The sequence below is a fragment of the Molossus molossus genome, unplaced genomic scaffold (assembly GCF_014108415.1).
Source record: "Molossus molossus isolate mMolMol1 unplaced genomic scaffold, mMolMol1.p scaffold_m16_p_1, whole genome shotgun sequence".
NCBI lineage: Eukaryota > Metazoa > Chordata > Mammalia > Chiroptera > Molossidae > Molossus > Molossus molossus.
This window is the reverse complement of record NW_023425344.1, coordinates 5,021,118-5,042,768: the sequence shown is the minus strand read 5'-3', so window position 1 is coordinate 5,042,768 and position 21,651 is coordinate 5,021,118. Positions and strand designations below refer to the sequence as shown.

The 21,651-nt window shown below is 44.5% G+C and overlaps 1 protein-coding gene across 2 annotated transcripts in view; it reads right to left on the bottom strand.

Annotated features, from left to right (window-relative positions):
- Nucleotides 1-15,640, bottom strand: part of STX18 (syntaxin 18) — a 118,853-nt gene extending 103,213 nt beyond the window's left edge. Inside the window, exon 1 of one of the 2 annotated variants that reach the window (XM_036274245.1) lies at nucleotides 15,391-15,640. In XM_036274245.1, the coding sequence (XP_036130138.1) occupies nucleotides 15,391-15,558 (168 nt within the window). In that variant the 5' untranslated portion in view covers nucleotides 15,559-15,640. The remainder of the gene's footprint in view (nucleotides 1-15,390) is intronic. The other variant, XM_036274265.1, reaches the window with a different exon arrangement.
- Nucleotides 15,641-21,651: the final 6,011 nt, after the last annotated feature.

Sequence of the window (21,651 nt, the reverse complement as noted above, 5' to 3'; positions counted from 1 at the left end):
ACAGTTCAGTCAAGGATAAGTATAGATGCAAATATGCCTGTACTGACTGAACTGGACCAAGCAATGAAGAGAAAAAAGACTTTTAAAAAAGAGAGATGTCTGTTTTGGGACAGAAATGTTTCCAGATTTCATCTTTCTACATCACTGAGATATATTCACAGATTTGCCACTTGACCACAGAGTGGTATTTGGAAGCTTTCAGAAAATTCATCACCTCTCCTTGATTTTTCTTTTTTTATTTCCTTCCCTTAATTTAATTTTGATTTAACTTCCTCTTGTCACTGCTTGCTTACAAATCACGGTCTCTATGTCTGGAGTCAATTAGGGCTATAAAGTACCCTACCACGCCTTCATCTGGGGACCCATTTATACATATTTTCTTATTTCAAGAGGTAGAACTAAAAGCCCGTAACTCCAAAAGTTTCCAATCAACCATCACATTCTATTCTTTGGAAAAGTATGTTTCTCTCTGCAGTTAAGAAGAAGACATCAAACTACATATTTTGCAAGAATATTTCCTTTCTACCTATATAAAGATGAATTGTGCTTTGGGAATTCATTTGCAAAAAGTGGGTTGAGTGTGTGTAATACATGCTTAATAGCAATAACATTAAAAAATCTTTCTACCATTTAGAATTAAATGTAATTTCCTTATTACTTTAATGGAATCCCTTGGAGTTGAAGTATTTAACTGGTCCCTTCACATCAAGTGTTCATTATATAATTCCCTCCTAATATTAGGTGTATTAGGTATGTAAACTGTCCACTGACAGAATAAAAACACACGTTTCTACCGAAAGAAAAACAGGAGAAAGACAAGGCAGCTTGATCCAGAATCTGATAATGGCTTACAGATTCCATTGCAGGTCAGAGCTAGAGTCAAAAATGCCACAAGAGCCATTTACCACCTCTAACCGTTCAGGGCATATTGGGAAGAAAAGTATAAACGGCCACATCATTAAGAAAAAATCTGTTTGAGCCTAAAATTCTTGTCTGTTTCCCACTGGAATGTTGAGCTAGAAAGGGAGAGAAGGAGAAATACATCTTCCATAAAACCACCTTCCACGAAAAGGCAGAGATGCACTGTTCAAAGTTCTGCCTGCGCCCTGTCTTTCAGAGAAGGGGTGCAATGCAATCCTGTCTACTGCTGGCAGGTAGCAGCCTATTGGTTAAACCCATCCTAACCCATGGATGCTTTACATACACAGGGAAAACACTGGAGAGGGCTGGTGGCCAGGTACCTAACCCGAGCCACGGACTATGAATGCAAAGCCTCTACCCGTTCCCAAACCAATACCTCTCCCAGCCCATCAATCTCCTGCTGGAGCTTCCCATTGGCTGAACCCAAACAGAAGTCAGAGAGCAAGGAAACCCGACCACACACTCCAGGGAGATCAGCCTATTCAGGCAAGAGCGGAGAGGAAAGGTAGAGAGTAGATCAGGAAGGGCCAAGGGGTAAGATACAGCACACCCACTACCTACTTCTCACACTCCTTCCAGCTACAATGAGCTTTTCTCAGCCTTCCAGGCTGTGCTTTCCCACCCAGGAGCCTGTCCTGTTCCTGTCCTGCTTCTCCTTCCTCCACTTCCACAGGTGGCAACCGATTCGGCCCACCTAAATGTCACCTCCTCCATGAAGTCTCCTTTCAACCGCACCCAGAACTAACCTCTGTGTTCCTCTTTTGGAGAATTCTCTAATTACATGAGAGTATGTCTTATACTTACGAGTTCACTTATCACTACCTGACATATTTTTATGTACCTGTTTCCTCATTTACTGTAAGTTTCCCATTAGAATATAAGGTTCATGAAAGCAGAGATTTTCTCTGTCTTATCTTTGCTCCATCCCCAGGGGCAAAAACAGTGCATAGTCTATAGCAGGTCTCAATGAATATTGAATGAATGAATAAATGGAGTGAATGAATACCCCCTTCTAGATTGTAAGTATATTGATGGCCAGATGAAAGTCTCACTTACCTTTCCATCCCAAACACAGTGTAAGTGCGTGTTTTACTCATAGGTATTCCACAAGTACACTGACAGGAAGTAGCTGCCCTGTGCTGAGCATCTGTATTGTGCAAGATGAACGCTGGCAGCTATACATACAGTATGCCATTCAATCCCCACAACAGCCCTAAAAGAGCGTGGCAGGATGGGCCTTCAGGAACGAGGCCCTCATTTCCTCAACTTCAGAACTGCCTGCTGATGCTCACAGCAGAAGAAAGCCGCTTCACCCACCGCTGGGCCCTGGGGGAGCCACAGCCAATGGCCGGCCAATGCAGTGGTGTTCAAGGCCTGCCCCTGCCTACCTGGGCAATTCTGAAAAGTCATCTCAGCTCAGAAGTTCTCCATAGGATGACTGTTGAATGAACAAATAAACAAAATAACAAAACAGTGTCCCAAAGAATTATACTTTTTTGAATGTCTATAATAAATATATAAGTTGGGTCTTCTTCCTTCTCATAATTTTACTAACTAAAACCACAAGTCTTTTTCCCTTTTCCTCAAAAGCATACCTCAACATTACATTAACTATTAAACTACAGAAAAATAGCCCTGGCCAGTTTGGCTCAGCGGTAGAGCGTCAGCCTGTGGACCAACGAGTCACAGGTTTGATTCCAGTCAAGGGCACGTGCCAGGGTTGCGGCTCGTCCCCGGGCCTGGTTTGGTCGTGCAGGAGGCACCCAGTCGATGTGTCCCTCACACGTCGATGTCTCTCTCTCTCCCTCCCACTCTGTCTGAAGATAAATAGAAAAATATCCTCAGGTGAGGATTTAAAAAAAATAAAATACAGAAAAATAACTAAATCTGTATAAAGTAATTATTAATTTTTTTTTTTAAGTTTGGTTTAGAGACAGCTGTATTCCCCCAAAAGCTAGTCAGGCACTTTCAAACGTATATGACTTAAGGACCAAAATATGCTCCTGAACACAGCAGATCATCTCACAACATGCCAAGGAGAAAACGGCCAGAGACCTGACCCGTGGAATTCGAAATGAAGTGCAACTCCAAGGCCGTGGGACAGCTCCAAGGTGGTGGGACCGCACCCACCAGGTGCACACCCATGCTTTCAGAGCCGAGAAGGGCAGGCGGAGCGAGGCACACTCGCATCACTGCTACATCATCGTGGGCAGGCCACTTAACCTTCTAAACCTGGGTTTCCTCAGGAGCAAAGGAACCTAACTTGCAAGGATAGGCAACTCAGTTATAAAGCTTTTAGCCAGTGCCAGGTAGAGTAGATGCTAAACAAGTGGTAGCTATTGTTATTGTTTATTATTTTTTAGAATGACAACCAGAGAGCTAAGACATCAATGCAACGTTTGTAGATGATTTGCCTGTACAAGTTAAGGAAGTCTGAACTGAAAATCCAGCTGAGTTACAGGAAAATCACTCCCTTTACAAAAGGTTTCATCGCCGTCCCTCCATTGTGCTTTTAATATATAATTAGATATTGTTTATGCATTACAGTTTTCTAATCAAAAGATATTAATATTCCATTTCCTACTATAGCATCTCAATAAAAACTTGCCTTTTGAGAGTTTTACTTTTTCTGTTCTTCTTTTAATTTCAAAAGTAGTATGTGCACATTTAAGAAATTCAGGATGATAGAAGCAAAAAAAGAAATCACTCCTTGTCCCATCATGTAGAAACAGCTGTTGTTAACTGGTATATTCCCTTCTAATCATATTTCCATGCCTGGAGTATTTTTTATTTTGTATACATAGTTTTAATTACCTGGTTTGGGCAGTAATTCTTTAACTTAACATGATAATATAAGCAATTCTTTCCATGTTCTGACATATTCTTCAGTATAAGCCCTACTTACCTAATAATTTCTCTGTACTTGGAATAACGCTATCACGTCTTGATGGCATCTATCACAAGTACTTTATTACATAGAGTACTTGTGATAGATGCCATCACTATCACCATCAAAATCATCACCCTTATTACTCCTAAGACGACTGCTTCTTATTTTTAAACTCAGAAAGACCTCCCACTTCTAGAAGACAGATCAATATTCACATTCATTTTGTTCAGTTTTGCTTTTACAATGAAATCTTTAGACCACTTAAAAATTTATCTTAATGTGTATATGATAAGAGATAAAGACCTTAAAAAAACTGTATTTGCCCTGCCGGTGCGGTTGAATGGACTGAGTGTCGTCCCATGGACCGAGAGGTCCTGGTTTGATTTCCAGGCTGATCCCCAGTAGGGGGCGTGCAGAAGGCAGCCGATGGATGTTTCTCTCTCACATCAATATTTCTATCTCTCACTCCCTTCCTCTCTCTAAAAAAAAAATCAACAAAAACATTTAAAAAAATTTTGTTAACCTTTTTCACTGCTAACCAATTATCTCCAAATCATCACTGACTAAACCTTATTCTTCTGATTGACAAAGCCTCCCTTATCAAGATAAGCATCACATACCATGGCTGGTGTGGCTCAGTGTTAAGAGCATCGATCCATGAACCAAAGGGTGTCAGATTCATTCCTGGTCAGGGGCATGGACCTGGGTTGCAGGTTCAACCCTTGGCCCCAGTCAGGGAGCACGCAGGAGGCAACCAATCAATGTGTATCTCTTGCATTGATGTTTCTCTTTCTCGCTCTCTTTCTTTTCTCTCTCTCTCTTTCCCTCTCTCCCTCCCACCCTCCCTTCCACATTTTCTCAAAAAAAAAAAAAAAATCAGTGGAAAAAAATATCCTCTATTAACAACAACAAAAAAGATAAGCATCTCTCAGCCCCTGGCCTGACAGGCTTCACTGACTGATCCACACATGTACATACTGGCTTTAAAGTGCTTTGATATGGGGCAAGGCTAGTCCCCCAACAGAACACACACGTCCTCTCACTCTTTTTCACAAACTGGTTAGCTATTTTCAAACATCTCTTTTCCTAGAACTTCAGAACTACTTCCAGGTTCCTCTCAAAAGAGTTCTGTTGAAATGTGATTGAAGTTGCACTAAATCTACAAATTAGTTTAGGGATAACTGATGTCTTCACAACACTTTTTCTTCCCTTCTAGGTACACAGTATGCTTCTCTATCTGTTCAAGTATCTCTCTACAAAACTGTGAAGTTTTCCTTAAGGGGGACATTTACACGTCTTACTAAGGTTGGTTCCAGAAATGCTTTGTTACTGCTGCTGCAAATGTTTTCATTTGATTTTAAGTGGTTACTAATTAGATCTAAATGGTCATTGATTTGTGCACATTTATTTTGTATAAAAGCTCTGAGGCCTCCTACATTCTGTGGGCCATCAAGCACCGCCAACCCCCGTTTCTTTCACATTGCTGGCCACGAGGCACCCACCGGCCTCTTCAGTGGGTTCATCGCCCTCACCGACAGGCACCAGGCTTACAGGCACCCCCAGGCAATCCTACTTGTTCTTCAAAACTCAGCTCCCACGTGACAGCTTTCCTGACTAGTCTGCCCTAATTATAATACATTTAACACTTTCCGAAACATTAGGGATATTTTCCTTTTATCAATTATTAGGACATCCAATTTTTTTAATATTTGAGAAAAGGTTAAAAAGAAAATGAGCAAGGTGAATTTATATATTTTTTTGCCTTTTAAAAGATTATAAATTTGAGAAAAATTTGGTAAAAAATGTACTATTTAAATTAGTGATAAACTGAAAGGCCTAAATATATTTCTTTCTTTTTTATTTACTTATTTTTTTCATCCCCGCCCAAAGATAGTTTTCTATTTATCTTCAGGTACAGAGAGAAGGAAAGATCGACGTGAGAGAGACACATTGACTGGCTGCCTCCCACACGACCCCTTCTAGGGCCAGGGACGAACCACAACCAAGGTACGTGCCCTTGGCTGGAACCAAACCCAGGACTCACTGGTCCAGGGGCCGATGCTCTACTGCTGAGCCAAACCGGCCAGGGCCGGCCCAAACATATTTCAATAGCGGTTCAAGTAAATAAATTATGTGATACTATTTTTAATGGCTATGCAATCAAATAAATTAATAGCACAGAGCAATATGCATCAACATGAAAAAATGTCCATAGTACATTGTAAGTAAAAAAGGCAGGAGAAGAAAAAGAGAGGGCTACATAATAGCATCATAGAAAATTGCTGTTTTTGTTTAACAGGAAAAATGTCTGGAAAGATATACACCAAAATTCTGACAGTGGCTATTTCTGGTCAGTAGTATTATATGTGAACTTTATTTTCTTCTTTATTCTGTTTAATGAGCTCTTACTACTTTTATAATCAGATTTTAAAATTAGTCAACCTCAAAAACATATTCCACTGGTAAAAGTCCATTGTAAGAATAAATAATCACTACTAAATTAAACACATTTGTGGAAACATACCAAAGGACAATCATGAAAAACAAACAAGCTCATTTTTTTTCATCTAGGTGGAAATTCTAAGTACGGAGGAACTTGTGGCGGGGAAGGAGGGGGCAAGAGTAAGAGACGCTGATTGGGTAGTTTTCATTGCAAAAGGTATTTCAAAATATATCTGGCACCCTGGCCGGGTGGTTCAGTTGGTTGGAGCATTGTCCCAAAAACCAAAATGTTTCGGGTTCAATTCCTGGTCAAAGCCAGTATAGGAGTCAACCAATCGATGTTTCTCTCTCACATCGATGTCTCCCCTCCACCTCTAAAAATCAGTAAGACATATCCTTGGGTGAGGAGGTTAGAAACCTCTATTGAAAGTCTATATTCTGGCCCTGGCCGGTTTGGCTCAGCGGTTAGAGCGTCCACCTGCGGTCCGGAGAGACCCGGGTTCGGTTCCCGCTAAGGGCACGTACTTCGGTTGCAGTTTGTCCCCGGCCCTGGTTGGTCGTGCGGGTGGCAGCCACTCGATGTGTCCCTTTCACATCGATGTTTCTCTCTCTCTCTCTTCCTCTCTCTCCCTCCCACTCTACCTGAACAAAAAATGGAAAAATGTCCTCGGGTGAGGATAAAAAGTTTAAAAAAAAAAAAAAAAAAAGAAAGTCTATATTCTGTAGACTTTCACAAAGGAGAGTACTGAATCAGAGAGGCCCTGTTGAAAGGTCCTTAAGGATTATTGGGCCAAAGCCCCTTATTAAACAAATGAGAAAAATGAAAGGGGTGGGGACAAACCAAAAACAATAAGGAGGTTAGATGAGTTCTCCAAAACCACAGTTAATTAATGGCAAAGTCCAAACATATTTATAATTTAAACTTATGCTTTTTATTTATTTTCTTGATTTCTCTAAGTCAAGATATGCTGCTGTCACTTCTACTTAGACTAGAAGGCAAACGCCAGGGTTTTCTCGTCATCTGTCTGAAAGTAAACAGGAGTTCATACAACAGGAGACGAAGACTCTCCGGTGAATCAGCTCAGGAGTCCCAGAAGCAGGTTCTGACAACAGGCGTATGTTACACTGCGACGGGGAGGAGCTGGCACACCCCAGGACTTAACAGACTTGAGACCCTGAACGCTGGGAAGAAAAGTGCTATTGAGTTTAAATCACAACTGTGCTGCAGCTTTTCATATCTGCGTGACTGAGGTCATTCAACACATCAGCTTTCATTCCCTTGGCTCATTCACTCCCTATTAGGGAGGTTCCGAAGGGGCCTCTTTTTAAGTCAACTTTGAACCTAGTATGTTTTAAACACATTAAGTTTTTCATAATACAAGCCATAATTAACCACTGTAGACTTCACTGATTCTTCCCCCACCAGAGGGAGCCCAGATGGATTTCCATGTGAAAAGAAACCTCAAACATCAAGTGTGCATGAATTCTACAATGACATTTTTCATAGTACAATCAATAATGTAAAATCACATTAGAGAAAGAGAAAAATTAAATGAGGTCAGATATGTAAAGTCCTTAACAGAGTTCCTGACCTATAGCAGAAGCTCAAAAATAAACTGATTTTCCAAAATTTGTATCCTCCTGAGTATTAGTTATAGTGCTCAAAGTAAACTGATACTCTTACCAGTTGGTGTGAGCTCAGTTGACATCTGTCCTGATAGATGATTCTACCCTCGGTGTGTTGACAAATCTGGTTCTCAAGCTTGCTAGGCAGAACCAGACCAGACAGGAAGAATTAATTTACAATGTCACCCCATGGAGACCCGTTTCAGCAGCCCTATCCTAGTACACACCACAATGAACTGTTGGTGACCTGCCAACTAGAAACTGAGGGAAGAGGGAACTCTTTGACCCAGTGCAGATTTTTCTGGGCATTAAGGAGAAAATGAACCGACCATTCCTGAGAACCATGTTTGTACAATATGTGATAAGATCATTACCACCAAGATGGGTTTCTTTCAAGAATAAAGCAAGCACACTGAGAAGACAGAACTCTGCATAAGAGCCTGGCATGCAGATGGGCCCTAGTGAGTCCCTTCCCCCATCTGCAGTCTGGCAAGGATGACTTGCCCTATGTTTCTTGCCACGTGTAGGAAGGCCCAGCTCATCATTTGCTGAAGCAAGACACAGATCTTCATGCAGCTGGCTGACCCCTGAACAGCACAGGGGTGAGGGGTGCCAAACCCGTGTAGTCAAAAATCTATGTGAAACTTTTGACTCCCCAAAACTTAACTAGAGTCATCCCTAAGTATCTGCAAGGAACTGATTTCAGGCCTCCCACGGACACCCAAATCCGCAGATGCTCAAGTCCCCCATATAAAATGGTGTAGAATAGTGCACCAAGCTGGCCTTCTGCATCCAAGGATTCCTAACCTCCAATCGAAAAAACTGTTTTCAACCAAAACCTGGGGGTAGAAAACTGGGGATATGAAAGGCTGACTATATATATATATATATATATATATATATGTATGTATGTATGTATGTATGTATAGTTTATCCTCACTCGAGGGCATTCCTCCATTCCCTGTTCAGATAGACTGGGAGGGAGAGAGAGAGAAACATCGATGTGAAGGGACACATCGAGTGGCTACCCCCCGCACGACCCAACCAGGGCCGGGAACAAACTGCAACCAAGGTACGTGCCCTTAGCGGGAACCAAACCAGGGTCTCCCTGGACCTCAGGCCAACGCACTAACCGCTGAGCCAAACCGGCCAGGGCTTGACTGCATATTTTTTAAAATCTGTGTATAAATGGACCCATGCAGTTTAAACCAGTGTAGGTCAAGGGTCAACTGTACTGGGTATCTTATTTATAGACTCAACTGTCTCCAAGATCTAAATATGACAAAACTGGAGAACCCCACGGGGTTCTGCTTGCTCTCCAATCCAGGTTTACCAGGAAGCACTGCCACGGAGTGCTGTCTTAATAAAACTCAATGGTCGATGGGTCCCTTGGATCTACTCTCTACTGTTTAGAACTGGGAAAGAAGAAAGCATACCTGGCATTCTATTCTCACTGAAAAAATGTTACTGTGATATCTAGTACCATTTGACTTTCCAACCAGAACACTGGGAATTATGTTACCTCTTCCTCTTTCTAACCTCACAAATTAATAACGTCAGTTGAGTCTATCACCTAAATACCTACTTCATCCATCCACTCCTGTCCAATTCTACTGTCACCAGTTCATCGGCTTTCACCCGAATTACTGAAATAGCCTCCTAATTTAACTCTTCTATGTCAGTCTTGTCACACCCCAAACTCACTTTCAATGCTGCTGATTATTTTAAAACACAAATATGATCCTTTCATGCTTCTGCCAGCAAAGCTCAGAGCATCAAGTCCAAACTCCTCAGAGCACTGCTGGCAATGTTCTCCTGAGGGTTGGAAACTTTTCCTCCAAAGGGCCAGATAGCAAATATTGCAGGGACTGCAGGCATTTTGCAGGCTACAGCTCGCTACTAGAGCACAAAAGTATCCACTGCCTGTATGTAAACAAATAAACATGGTTGCACTCCAATAAAACGTCATTTACAAAATAGGTAGTGGGCAGATTTGGCTTGTGGGCCCAGGTTGGCTGGCTTCTGCTCTAACCTAGTCCAGCAAGCCTCATCTCCTGCCATTCTGACCCTCACCCAGGCCTCTCCCAGAAAAGGTCTCCAGCCACACCATCTTGTCTTTGCTCCCTTCAATCACCTTGGTGTTGTACATCGGTGCCTTTGCTCACACTCTTCCCTCTGCCGGGAATGTGATTTATCCCCCTTCCTCTGCGTGGTACAAGGGTTACCATCCTTCGAGGTCCAATTTGATGATCACTTTCTCTCTGAGGTTTCCACTGATTGTCCCTCAAGCAGATTTAGGTATTCTTTATCTGTATTTTCAGAAAGATGGGACATATGTCTCATAGTTTTTTGTGTCCTCACAATGCCTGACACATACCAGGTGTTCAGTGCTTAGAGGATGAAGTAATAAACCAGTTATTAAATAAATATAATTTCAAAAATTGCAGTCTTCATAAGTCTTGGGAAAAGTTCAGGAGTGCAGTCACACAAATAGCTCACTATTAATATCACGAAAAGTCTCCAGCACTGAGTTCTGCTTATAACATGCTCAATTACAATCTGTAAAAACGTAGCATCGAGAAGCTAAACTAGGCCCTGGAGAATGTTAACACAATGGTTTTTCACCTATGTGTCTCCGAGCCCTATGGAGGGTGGTAGAGAGCAGGCTGCCTAACAAACCTCTTTCCACCCCTCACCTAGCCTTAGCTAAAGCTCCTCCTTAGTTCATTTGCAAAAAGGTTTCTGCATTAAATATAACAATAAAAAAGATATGATCCAACACACTCATGCTGTTAGAAGCCTGCATCCTAAACCTGCTGTTTCCTGATCTGTTCCTGTCCTGCATGGCCCTATCACCTGTCAGTCTGGCTTCTCACTGATCGTTGGCACCTGTTGCCTGATATGGCTTCTTCAAACCCTGCTCCCTTGACTGTAAGCCTGTTTAAGTAGAACTATACTCAATCCTTGGATAAAGCCTATTTCCAGCTACCCTTGGTAATAATCTAGGTGGTCCCAGCTCAACCTTTTAAGTCAAAAAATTGGCACACAGGTCAACAAAACGTCTCAGAAGAAAATCAAGGAGGACCAGTGGAATCATGCTGGGAGAGTTGCGGCTGTCACTCATACCTGAGTTGTTATACTATTCATGTATCTGCGTCTCCATTAGACAGAGGTAGAAACCACACCTTACTAATAAAATATATTTATTGTATTTAATAAAAGAAAAGCTACTATTATCTAATGTTTACTCCAACTACTGCACTAAGTGTAAATGTATATTGTGTAATATTGAGGAGTGATGCTCGGGTCACACATTCCTAGAACTGGAAGGAGCCCTGGACAGAGATCAACTGGCTGCAAAACTGAAAGCAAAGTGACACAGTGGATTAACACTCATTCACTATCTCAAGAAATATTGATTACCTAGTCCCTAGAACCTAAGGATTCCGTGCTAAAAAGCACAAAGTCTTTGTTTTCATGAAGCATATATTCTAATAGGTAAATGATAAATAAATTGATCCAATGTGTTAGAGATAATGAAAAGAATGAAGCAGAAATAAAGTACAGAAAAAGGAAGCAACTTTATGCAGGGCCGTTGAGGAAGGTCTCATTCAGGCAACATGTGAGCAGAAGCCTGAAAAGCACCCCATGCGGAATTTGTGAGAAAAGTGTTCCGACAGAGGGAACAAACGCCTGGTGGTGTGACAGGCAAGGGCACAGGAGTAGAGTAAGAGAAGAGTGAAGGGAGGTGAGGTCAGAGAAGTAGTGGGACCAGATCGGCTGGCTTTGGGTCACTGTAAGAACTTTGAATTTCAGCCAGGCACTCAAGATAACCCAATTCCTAAGAAAATAAAAATAAACGACATTTAGCTTTCACAAAAGCAATGCATAATAAAGAGACTTTCACCTGCATGCCCACTCTGAAAATAGAATTTCCAGCAACTCAGGGTCACTATGTCTTACATGTAATTAAAACATCTTTGGCGGGAACCGAACCCAGGTCTCTCCGGACCGCAGGCGGATGCTCTAACTGCTGAGCCAAACCGACCAGGGCAAAACATCTTTGTTTAACAAGAAATCACTGCAGTTATCCAGTCTAAGCTCTGTTTTACCAATGGGGAAACTGAAGTCCAGGAAGAGTACGTGGCCTGCCCACTTAGTGGCTGGCCTTGAGCTACAGGTTTCCTGTGCTTTTCACTGGCCCCTACTGCCCCTGAACAGTTTGGTTGCTAAGAGGGGTCCTGGTTTCCCATGTGGTGCTTTCCCCGGCCTCTGTAACCTTTATTAGTCTGTAAGAAAACGAAAGTTCCACTATGAGGCACCTCCAGACACATTTCCACGCCCCCAGTCTGTTATTACAAACTCCCACGATTCCAGTTTTTCATTGTCACAGAGTTCAAGACAACCAGGCAGGTAAGGTGAAGGCATGTGAGGCACTGTGCTACACTGTGAAGAGCGGTTTTGTTGGTTTTGCCTGCCCAACATCCCTTACTCCATGCTCCTAGAAACAGCATCCTTTCTCCAAGGTTCTGGTAGGGTAACAATCAAAGTCCAACCCACCTACTGGAGTGGACATAGGAACTGGGCCATTTGAAGAACCTTCTCCCTCTGATGCCATAAATGAGGGCTCAGGGTCAAGGAGAACCAACCAGAACCCTTCCCTGGGTTTTGTGGGTAAAGGCTAGAGAAAGACACTCCAGCCTGTTTCCCAGCTATCTGAGCTAAGGCATTCCCATTTTGCTCAGGTTAATTTACATTAGGTTACTGTCATTTGCAACCAAAGCATTCATACTCATGCAGGCACTTGCATACCTTTTCTCATTCCATCTGCAGGTTGTTATTCCTCTATTTTAAAATTGAGGACACTGAGGTTAAGTATCTTGCCCAAGTTCATACAGTAAGAGGTGTTCAAATTCATAAAGTAAGAAGCATTCCAATTCAGGTCTTTCTGCTCTAAGTACCATTCTATCTCCAGTTATGAATTCAGTATTAAGAAAACTTACTGCCATTCTAGTCTAAGAACTGAATTTTTGTTTAAAATTATATTGAACATTAAAGGTAGGAGGATGCGGCAGGGTGGGGGGTATAATAAATAGCATTAAAGCACCTGGCTTCTCCTTCGGGGTGGGGGGTATAATAAATAGCATTAAAGCACCTGGCTTCTCCTTCTGGTTCTGTCCTATGAACTCAGATGTTAGGACTCTGGGCAAGTTGTTTCACTTACCTGGGTATTTTCCCACGTATAAAATGAGAAGCCTATACAAGATCCTTTGAAGTACATAAAGAAAAAAACCATGGTTCAGCTTTAGGTAAACAGGTTCTATTTTTACTATATATCAGGTAAGATGTCAAGCAGATTTCAACTTGAATGTCAGGCCCCACAATTGGTAATGGTTACCTAGACACAATGTTGAAAAGGATTCTGAGCTATACGGAGCTGCTGGGAAATTAGCACTGGCTCCCATGGTCACAGGGGAGCGAGGGAGGGAGAGGAACAGCTGCCAGCTTGCCACACTTTTGCCATCAGTGATAAGGAGTTTCACCTTGACAGAGGAATGCTGCCACTCCACTACTGATGCTATTAGTACCTGCACCAGATGTTCACTGATTCCTTCAGGCGCTTACTTGGTTCACCTTTGCAAGCAAGGAATCAAGGTGCAAGATAGCTAAGTGATTTAGGGAATATAGCTTGGCAAAAATGATGAAAATAGTCTAAACAGCCTACATGGGGTTGAGGTAGGAGGTGAAGGGGAACAATAATAATTAGTATGGTCCTTTATGATCTATACAGACTCATAAAATCCTAATAATTTTCTTAACAGGTAAGTACGGTATTATCATGCCCAAGTCACCTGCTTCTAAGTGGCAGAACCCAGATTAAAATGCAAGTCTTATAAATCCAAGTCCTAGTCCTCTCTCCACTCCCAAGATCCCCATTAGTCCCACAGACCAAGTAAGTTAACTAATCAAGCTCTCACTGCAAAGTGGCATATTCATCAGTTTGGAGTTGTTCAGATATAAGTTCCACCAAAATTTGAAATGTCATTACTAATTTGTTTGTAATTTAATGCGTAGACATGCACAGAGTATATAAAAATCAAGCATAAACGTCACCTATCTCCACACCTTTGTGCACACTCTTAGCCTGAAATGCCCTTCCCCACCCTGTCGGCACAGTAACCACCGCCTCTATACAGTTGTTCTGGGCACTCGGGAACAACAGAACACATTTCCTCTGTGCCCTATACAACATCTACTAAGCTTTATGGCATCTGTTTGGTTAGTATGTTTGTTCCCCACAGCAGTCCTTTGAAATTGTGTTATACTAACACAGTGCTGGTCAGAAGGTAGGTGCTTACTAGATGTTTACTGATAAGGTTGAATGGATTTATCTGGTCACCTCTCCTCCCCCACCCCATGCTTAAATATCCTCTACAAACGGCCACTCGTTAATTCATGCATACATATATTCATTAAAAAATATCTGAGTGTCTGCAAAGTACCAGGTATTGGACCTCTGTGCCAAAAAGAAGTGCATTTACCATGAAATGAACGAAACCTAAGCCCTCTCACTCGCACCTGCCAAAGCTCTGACCCTTCTTTTGTGATTTTGTCACTTTACTTCTTTTAAGAGTACAGACAGCGCTGTATAAGCGTTAAGCTACACAAAAACAATACCCACCCTTGGTGCCAAAGATACAAAAGTGAACAACGCAAACATTCTCTCCCCCCTTACAGAGTTTAGTGGGGGAAGACGACAACCATTTGCTTTTTTTTTTTTTTTTCCTTTTTTCATTCAACAAGCATATACCCCGAGGCCAAGCCCACACTGCTCCTGCCCTGAAGGCGAAGGCCCCTGCTCTCCTGAACGAAAGCCTGCTGTTTTCCTGCCGTCCTCGGGGAACGCAAAGCCGTTGAGATGACTAACGCAGTGTGTCTGTGAATGATTATCTCACACCAGTCCGAGGGCCTACTGATCCCTAGCCCGAGCCCTCATCCACCGCGGGAGGCGGGGGGAAAAGAGAGGTCAGCTGAGCAGGATCTTTGACCTCAACCCAGGGGCTGGGGGGCAGGGAGAGAGGAGCCCGGAGACGGGAAAACACTGGAGGCGACCACACTGTGGTCGGGGCTGCGACAGGAAAGCGAAGGACGGTGGGGAAACCTCCCGGGCGTTCAAGGCTGCAGTGACAGCGAGCTGCCCGTCTCCCCACCAGCCCAGGCACTCGGCGGACGGAGATTTCCGAGCGCCGGCCCCTCCCCCAGCCCCAGGGGAGAAGGGCCCGCGCGAGCTCCCCGGTACTGTCCGTGCTCCCGGGAAGGAGGCTGTGCCGTTCCCGACACAGCCGTCGGCTCCCTGCAGCCAACCCTCGTCCCCTCAGGCCACCTGCCCCCAGGCGCTTCTCGCGCACACCACTGGCGGGACAGGGTCGGGGCTGGGGGCTGGGGGCTGCGGGCTGCGTCGCGGGTCCGCCCCCACCTCCAGCCCGCCGTTTCCATAGCAACCAGCTCACCACTTCGCGCGCTCGGCTGGAGAAGTCGCCCTTGGGCCGGGGGCTCCGGCGGAACAACTCGTCGCGGCTGCCATCGACCCCGCCGCCCACCGCCACTCCCAGCGCTTTGTTCCGGGTCTTCACGGTCTTCACGCTGGCCCGGAACAGCAGTGTGATGTCCACCGCCATAACGCCCCGCACCTACAGCCCGTACCCGGCCGGCCCACGTCAGCAGCCGGCGACCGCCGCACGCACCCGGCCGCGGGAGGACCGTTCCGTCTCTGCACGCCTCCGCCCGCCAACCGGCGGCGCGAGAAGAAAGGTTCCGGCCTCCGCCTGCCAGCCGCGGCGCGAGAAGAAAGGTTCCGACCTCCGCCCGCGCGCGTGACGGGTCCTCGCGGCGCCTCGAACCCGGAGACGCGTACACCTGCGCCCCTTTCTCCTCTCGGGAGATCTGGCCCAGCTTGACGGCACGGGGAAATCCCGGAGCCCGTTCGGGGAGTGTGGGTCCCGGGAGCGAGAGATCGGGAAGCGAAAGGCTCCGCCCCTTCTCGTGGTTCCCGCACTGAGCCCCGCGCGCCGGCTGCGTGGGACCGGAGGCGACTCAGCCTGACCTCTGACCTCAAGGACTCACCTTGTGCGGGACCAAAGCGCGTGGACAGCGACCATCTGGGTGCAATTAGTGCTACGGCAGAGCAGGTGTGCTCGGCCCAGAGCGGCAGGCAGCCTTCTGCCTCCTGAAGCCAGTACCTTCCCCAGAGTATTATTATGACAATAAGCGATCACACCTGCTTTTTGGCGTTGCTTGGCGCCCAGTGATCAAAACAAATCAGTTACCGTCGTTAATAATATTGTTATCATTCCTATTTATGGTGAAGAGCTCTGTAGAGAAGGCATCGCTATTGGAAAGGCAGGTTTGAAAGATGACTGATTTTATCAGATGGAGGCCAGTGCAGAAGAGTGTGGCCGGGTTCTATTCATCCTCAGTGTTACAGTGTTAAATATAGTCGTGGTTAATTACACTGCGTTAGCTAATGAGCTCTTACTACATTTTGGCTCAAGTTTCAGATTTAATTCAGGACCTCACTGAGTTCAAGTTTGTTTTCTTTTTCAAGTTTATAAATAACTAGGATATGTATTGAAACTGGTTGTCCAAGAGGGGTCAGCAAGATGAAGAGTTATTTTCGTAATACTAATATGTCTGACTTTTCACTCTCACTCTCTCGTGGGTTGCACACAGCTGAATTTTCCAGAGGCTGTGTGACACCGTAATATTGCAAAACAATGAATGAGAACAATTGCCTATTAAGCCAGACTTTAGAGTGATTTGCAGAAATATAAAAGGATGCCATTCTCACTAAGTTTTTTGTTTGTTTGTTTGTTTTGGAAATGTATTTTTCACACAAAGATACCATTTATGTTAATGTAATATATTCATTTTTGTTTTTAAGTGAGTGAATATTTAAAACTTTTGTTTTCGTTTCTAATATGGTACATATCAATAGACAAAACACATGTAAACAAAAGTTAATATTTAGGGTCCTCGATAATTTTTAAGCGTGTAAAGGAGTTCGGAGACCAAAAGTTTGAGACCCACTGTGTTAAATAAGTTCATCAAAAATAGATGTCAAGAAAGGGCAATGTACCCGAAAGGAAGAGAGAAAATTCAGGCTATAGCCCCTTCCACCTTTCTGTATGAGGAAAATAAGTTTCCATATAGCTTTCTTCTGCCTATGGAGAAAGAGGGAGAAAATGAGAAAGAAATGACAAATTTTCTGCCGATGCTTCTGTCTGGCATAAATGGTCCTTTGTCTTACCGAGACATTAATGAGTCTGACTATGCAAAAGTAGGCCTGGGCAGAGTGGAAGAGAGTTAAGTAGCTAGGCATAAGGTAGTGAATGGGAATGAATTAAAGGTAAGAGAGGGGAAACAGAACCCAAGGAGGAGACTGGTTCTCGGGGAAGGGTTTTACAGTGGGAGGTGGCTGAGCTACACCTAACCCTCAATGTGTGTACTGTGTTTGGTACGATTGGTTTTTTTGGAGGTGAGAACAAAGGTCTAAGTTTTCTCCCCAGATCTGCGAGAGCAGAGAAGATTGTGGGGATGAGACCAAGTGAGCACAAAACATCAGGCTCTAAAAGGCACAAGTGACCACAAGTACATGATATGCCTAGAAAAGTCAATGCAGAGGCCATTAGTCTACCCATGGGGTCATGGGATATGAGACTTTCCTTTTATTCTTCTTCCTTTTTTTTTTTACTCTTAACCTCAGAGAGCAAGGATCTTTCCGTTGACGGTGGACTGATAACTATTTGAAACCCCATAAAGCTGAGAGGATATGGATGAAAACAGTGAGGAAGGATGCTACGAACTGCCCAGTCTGAGGTAGTACATATACAGGTTGTGTAAGTAACAATGTCTCATTCGTTGGGCCAGGTACTCCTCTCCTGAAAGAGCAAGGCACGTTGGAATTCCCAAATACAGCTCCCTCCAGCTGCGCCCTCTGTCCCATCAGGATAGATGCAGGCAGCTTAGAATCTTTTGGGGACTTTAATAGAAGTCCTTAAGGGCAGCCTCAGCCAAAAAGGGCGTATATCCAGATGCCTACCCCATGACAGATGTGTGCTGTGAGAGATAGCTGTCAGCCATGGAGCTGTTGTCATTGTCGCATCCTTCAGAAAGCCTGGTTGTATAGCCCTACTACCTTGGGAAAGATGGTATAAGCAGGCATTTGCTGCATGGAGGGTGCCCAATGCCTGGACATGTGAATTCTTGTGGGGTGGCATGGGAGACCCGAGCTTTCTGGGCCCATGGAATTATGAACTTGCCACAGTAATATAGTAACTGGAGACCTTGGCCAATGGACCAAAGGGTCGAGGGTTTGATTCCCGGTCAAGGGTATGTGCCTGGGTTGCAGGTTCAATCCTTGGCCCAATAAGAGTCCTACAGGAGGCAGCCAATCGATGTCTCTCTCACGTCAATGTCTCTCTCTCTCTCTCTGCCCCCCCTCACCCCTCCCTTCCATTCTCTCTAAAAAAAAATCAATGGAAAAAATCCTTGGGTGAGGATTATCAAAAAATAGAAAGAACATGTGCTTCACTGCTCTCTTTACCCTCTGCCATGACAACCCGTAATATCACAGTGTTTCCTCAGCCGGGTCCCTGAGTAAAGATGACACAGAGCACAGCCAATCAAGGGTATGTGCTGGCAGTAAGAAGTAAACCTTTGTCCTTGTCCATGGAGATTTGTGATGGTTATTAGTGCAGCATAACTAGACCTTCTCGATTGATAAAACCCATACCCAGATATCTGCCAAAACAAGACTATCGGATGCGTTTTTCACTTACCACCATCCCTGGGTGGGAATTGCAAGCCTGGACATCAGGCAGAGACAGGCCCCAAGGCTACTAACATCCAGTGTCTGCTGGCATGCACTGCCCAGGTACCGCAGAGATGTGGACACCAGTAAGCAAAAGGCTTCAGGAGAGAATGGAAAGCTATTGTATTAACCTTCATCCGGGTCTGACCTGTAGCTTCTGGACACAGTAAGGCCCAGACCCCCTCAACTATATTACACATTCACTGTTCTCTCTGGACAGCGGTAGCTGTGAGTGTTTTAATACCTATGGAATCGTTGCAGGGTACATAGAGACATTTATCAGATCCCTGAGCTCTTTCTAGGAAAAAAAACAAAAAAAATCCCAGGAAATAGCTGGAATGAGTAATAGGAAAAACAAACGAACAAACAATACTTGAGATTTGGAAACTGAAAGACTTGGGTTTGAATTCCAGATTCCCTGCTCACTAGCAGTGTGACCTCAAGCGAGTTACTTCTCCTCTCTGAGCCTTGTATGAAAAACAAGAACACCTATTAATCACTCCTGCTTCCATGAGTAGGAATTTCCTCCTAAATACCCTTTCCTCTTCCCATTGAGCCAGTATTAGTCATCCGGTTGTTGGACAACAGCCACCAGTCTGCATTTTTCATTTCAATTGGTTGGAGCTGATCGCCCATCATTTCTGAACTGAGGACACTGGCTCTTTTGCAGATGTCAGTGGGAGGAAGAGACTGGGAGGGGTCTGTTCTGCATACATGTACTTCACCTTGGAAGGGAGCTAGAAACTAGAATGCTACCAGACCTCTCTCCATCTCTCTCTCCCTCTCTCCTTCAATATAATTGTCTCTGCAAACCAGCTTTCTCTGCTTCTCAGTTCACGTGGCTGAACATGGGCCACTGTCAGCTCCTGAGTTTATATGTTATGTTTCTAGTCGCAGCTGTATCAGTTCCAAGCCTAAATTCTGAGCATGCAGGAAAAAATTGGCCCAGGTTAGGACAGACATCTCTCCTGGTCCAGTCGGCTATGGCTCAGCATCCAGAGTCATATGGTTCACACATGGCTGTCAGGACATACATACTCTGATGATTGGGGGTTTGGAGGCTTTACTAGTTTCCTGTAACAAATTAGCACAAACTTAGTGGCTTAAAACAACGCAAGTTTGCTGTCTTATAGTTCTAGGGGTCAAAATTCCAATGGGTCTCACTGGACTAAAATCAAGGTGTGGGCAGGGCGGCGTTCCTTTCTCAAAACTCTGGGGGAAAATCCACTCTGCCTTCTCCAGCTTCTAGAAGCTGCCCACATTTCTTGGCTTACGGCCCCTTCCTCCACCTTCAGAGCCAGCAATAGCGGGGCAAGTCCTTACAACCTATCACTCTGACGCCAATGGCTTTCTCATCCACATTTAAGGACACTTGTGATGACATGGGACCCGCCCAGCGAGTCCAGAATAATCTCTCTATCTGAAGGCAGCTGATTAGCAGTCTTAATTTCATCTGCCACCCCAGTTAGCCCTTGCCATGTGACATAGCATTCACACATTCCGGGCATTCGAACTTGGACACTGCTGGGGACCATCATTCTGCCCACCCCTGGGGAGAGGGAGCTCTAACAGAAAGGTGCAATGATTGTGAGCCGAGCAGACAGCGCTTGCGTGTCTTCCTGGATGAGCAGAGATTCACCCATCATTTCCGTCTCCCAAGCAATGTTTCTGGGCCTGCTCCTTGTAACACTGGGGGGTCTACTGAAACAAGGAGGACGGAAGCATTGCCCTTGCAGGATTTCCTGTGGCAGGAGGCTCTCACAGGCCCACAGTGCAAGGCAGCGCTCCCCTGACACCTTCTAGCCCTTTCTGCCCGTGCTAACCCATCCTAAAGGACAACTTGCACCGATGTGCTTCCTGGTTTCCAAAGTTCAAGTCCTCTCTCTCCCCTCATCCCGCAGGTTTGGAAGTTGGTGCCCCTTCTTCCCGGCACTCACTTCGTCCACCCCGGGAGTTTCATAAATCACCTCATAAAAACTCATTTACTGGTTTCCCCAACATAATGGCAGAAATAAACTGCTCGATACGCACTTGGAAACTCCCCCAGAAAACACGCACAGTGTGGTGCTGGCGCAGCGTCTTCTGTCCAACCTGGGCTCCTCCACCTTTGCTCTCTGACTGCATCTTCTGCGGTCAGGACGGCCGAATCCTCCACTTTTTATTGAGTTGGATGGCAAATCGCAGAATAAATGCTTTCGTTTGCACTTTAAAAGGATTTAATAGGAAAATATTTTCCTACATCCTGTTTCAAGGGGAAAATGTGATTTTAGGGGACATTTTATAGTTCACAACAGGATATTGAAGGGCATTTGGTTTTGCTTAGTTTATTATGACTGTATTTCTCCAGCATGAAATGGTGTTTTTCTGTGATTATTTAGATAAGTCTGATTAAGGTGGGTGGATCGCCATAGAATTGTGGAAATTTAGGACTGGAAAGGGCCTCAAATATCATCCAGCCAACTCTCTTCATATTTCAGATGAGAAATCAAGTGACTTGCCCAGGATCACACATTTAGTTAGTGGAGGGAAATGAGATTAGAGTCTTTATCTCCCAACTGTTCAATGCCCTCAAACCAGGTGGGGAGGGGGGTCAGGGGGGGTCAGGGGGCGTGGCATGCATACAAAGGCATCTGTATGTATCTGTAAGTACTTTTGAATTTGAGAATTGGGGTAATTAGTAGATGAGGATTTGTGTGTACTTCATCCATTCACCCATCTGTCCTTCCTTTCATTCATCCATCCATCCAGTTGGCCTTTCGCTCTTATTCCAAACATGTTGTGAGTGTCCACTCGGGAAGTGGCACTGTGTTGGGGACTGAAAATATAAAAGCAGACCTAAAGTCCCCACCTTGGAACAGGTCAAAGACTAAGGAGGCAGACAAGTGTATACATAGATAATTAT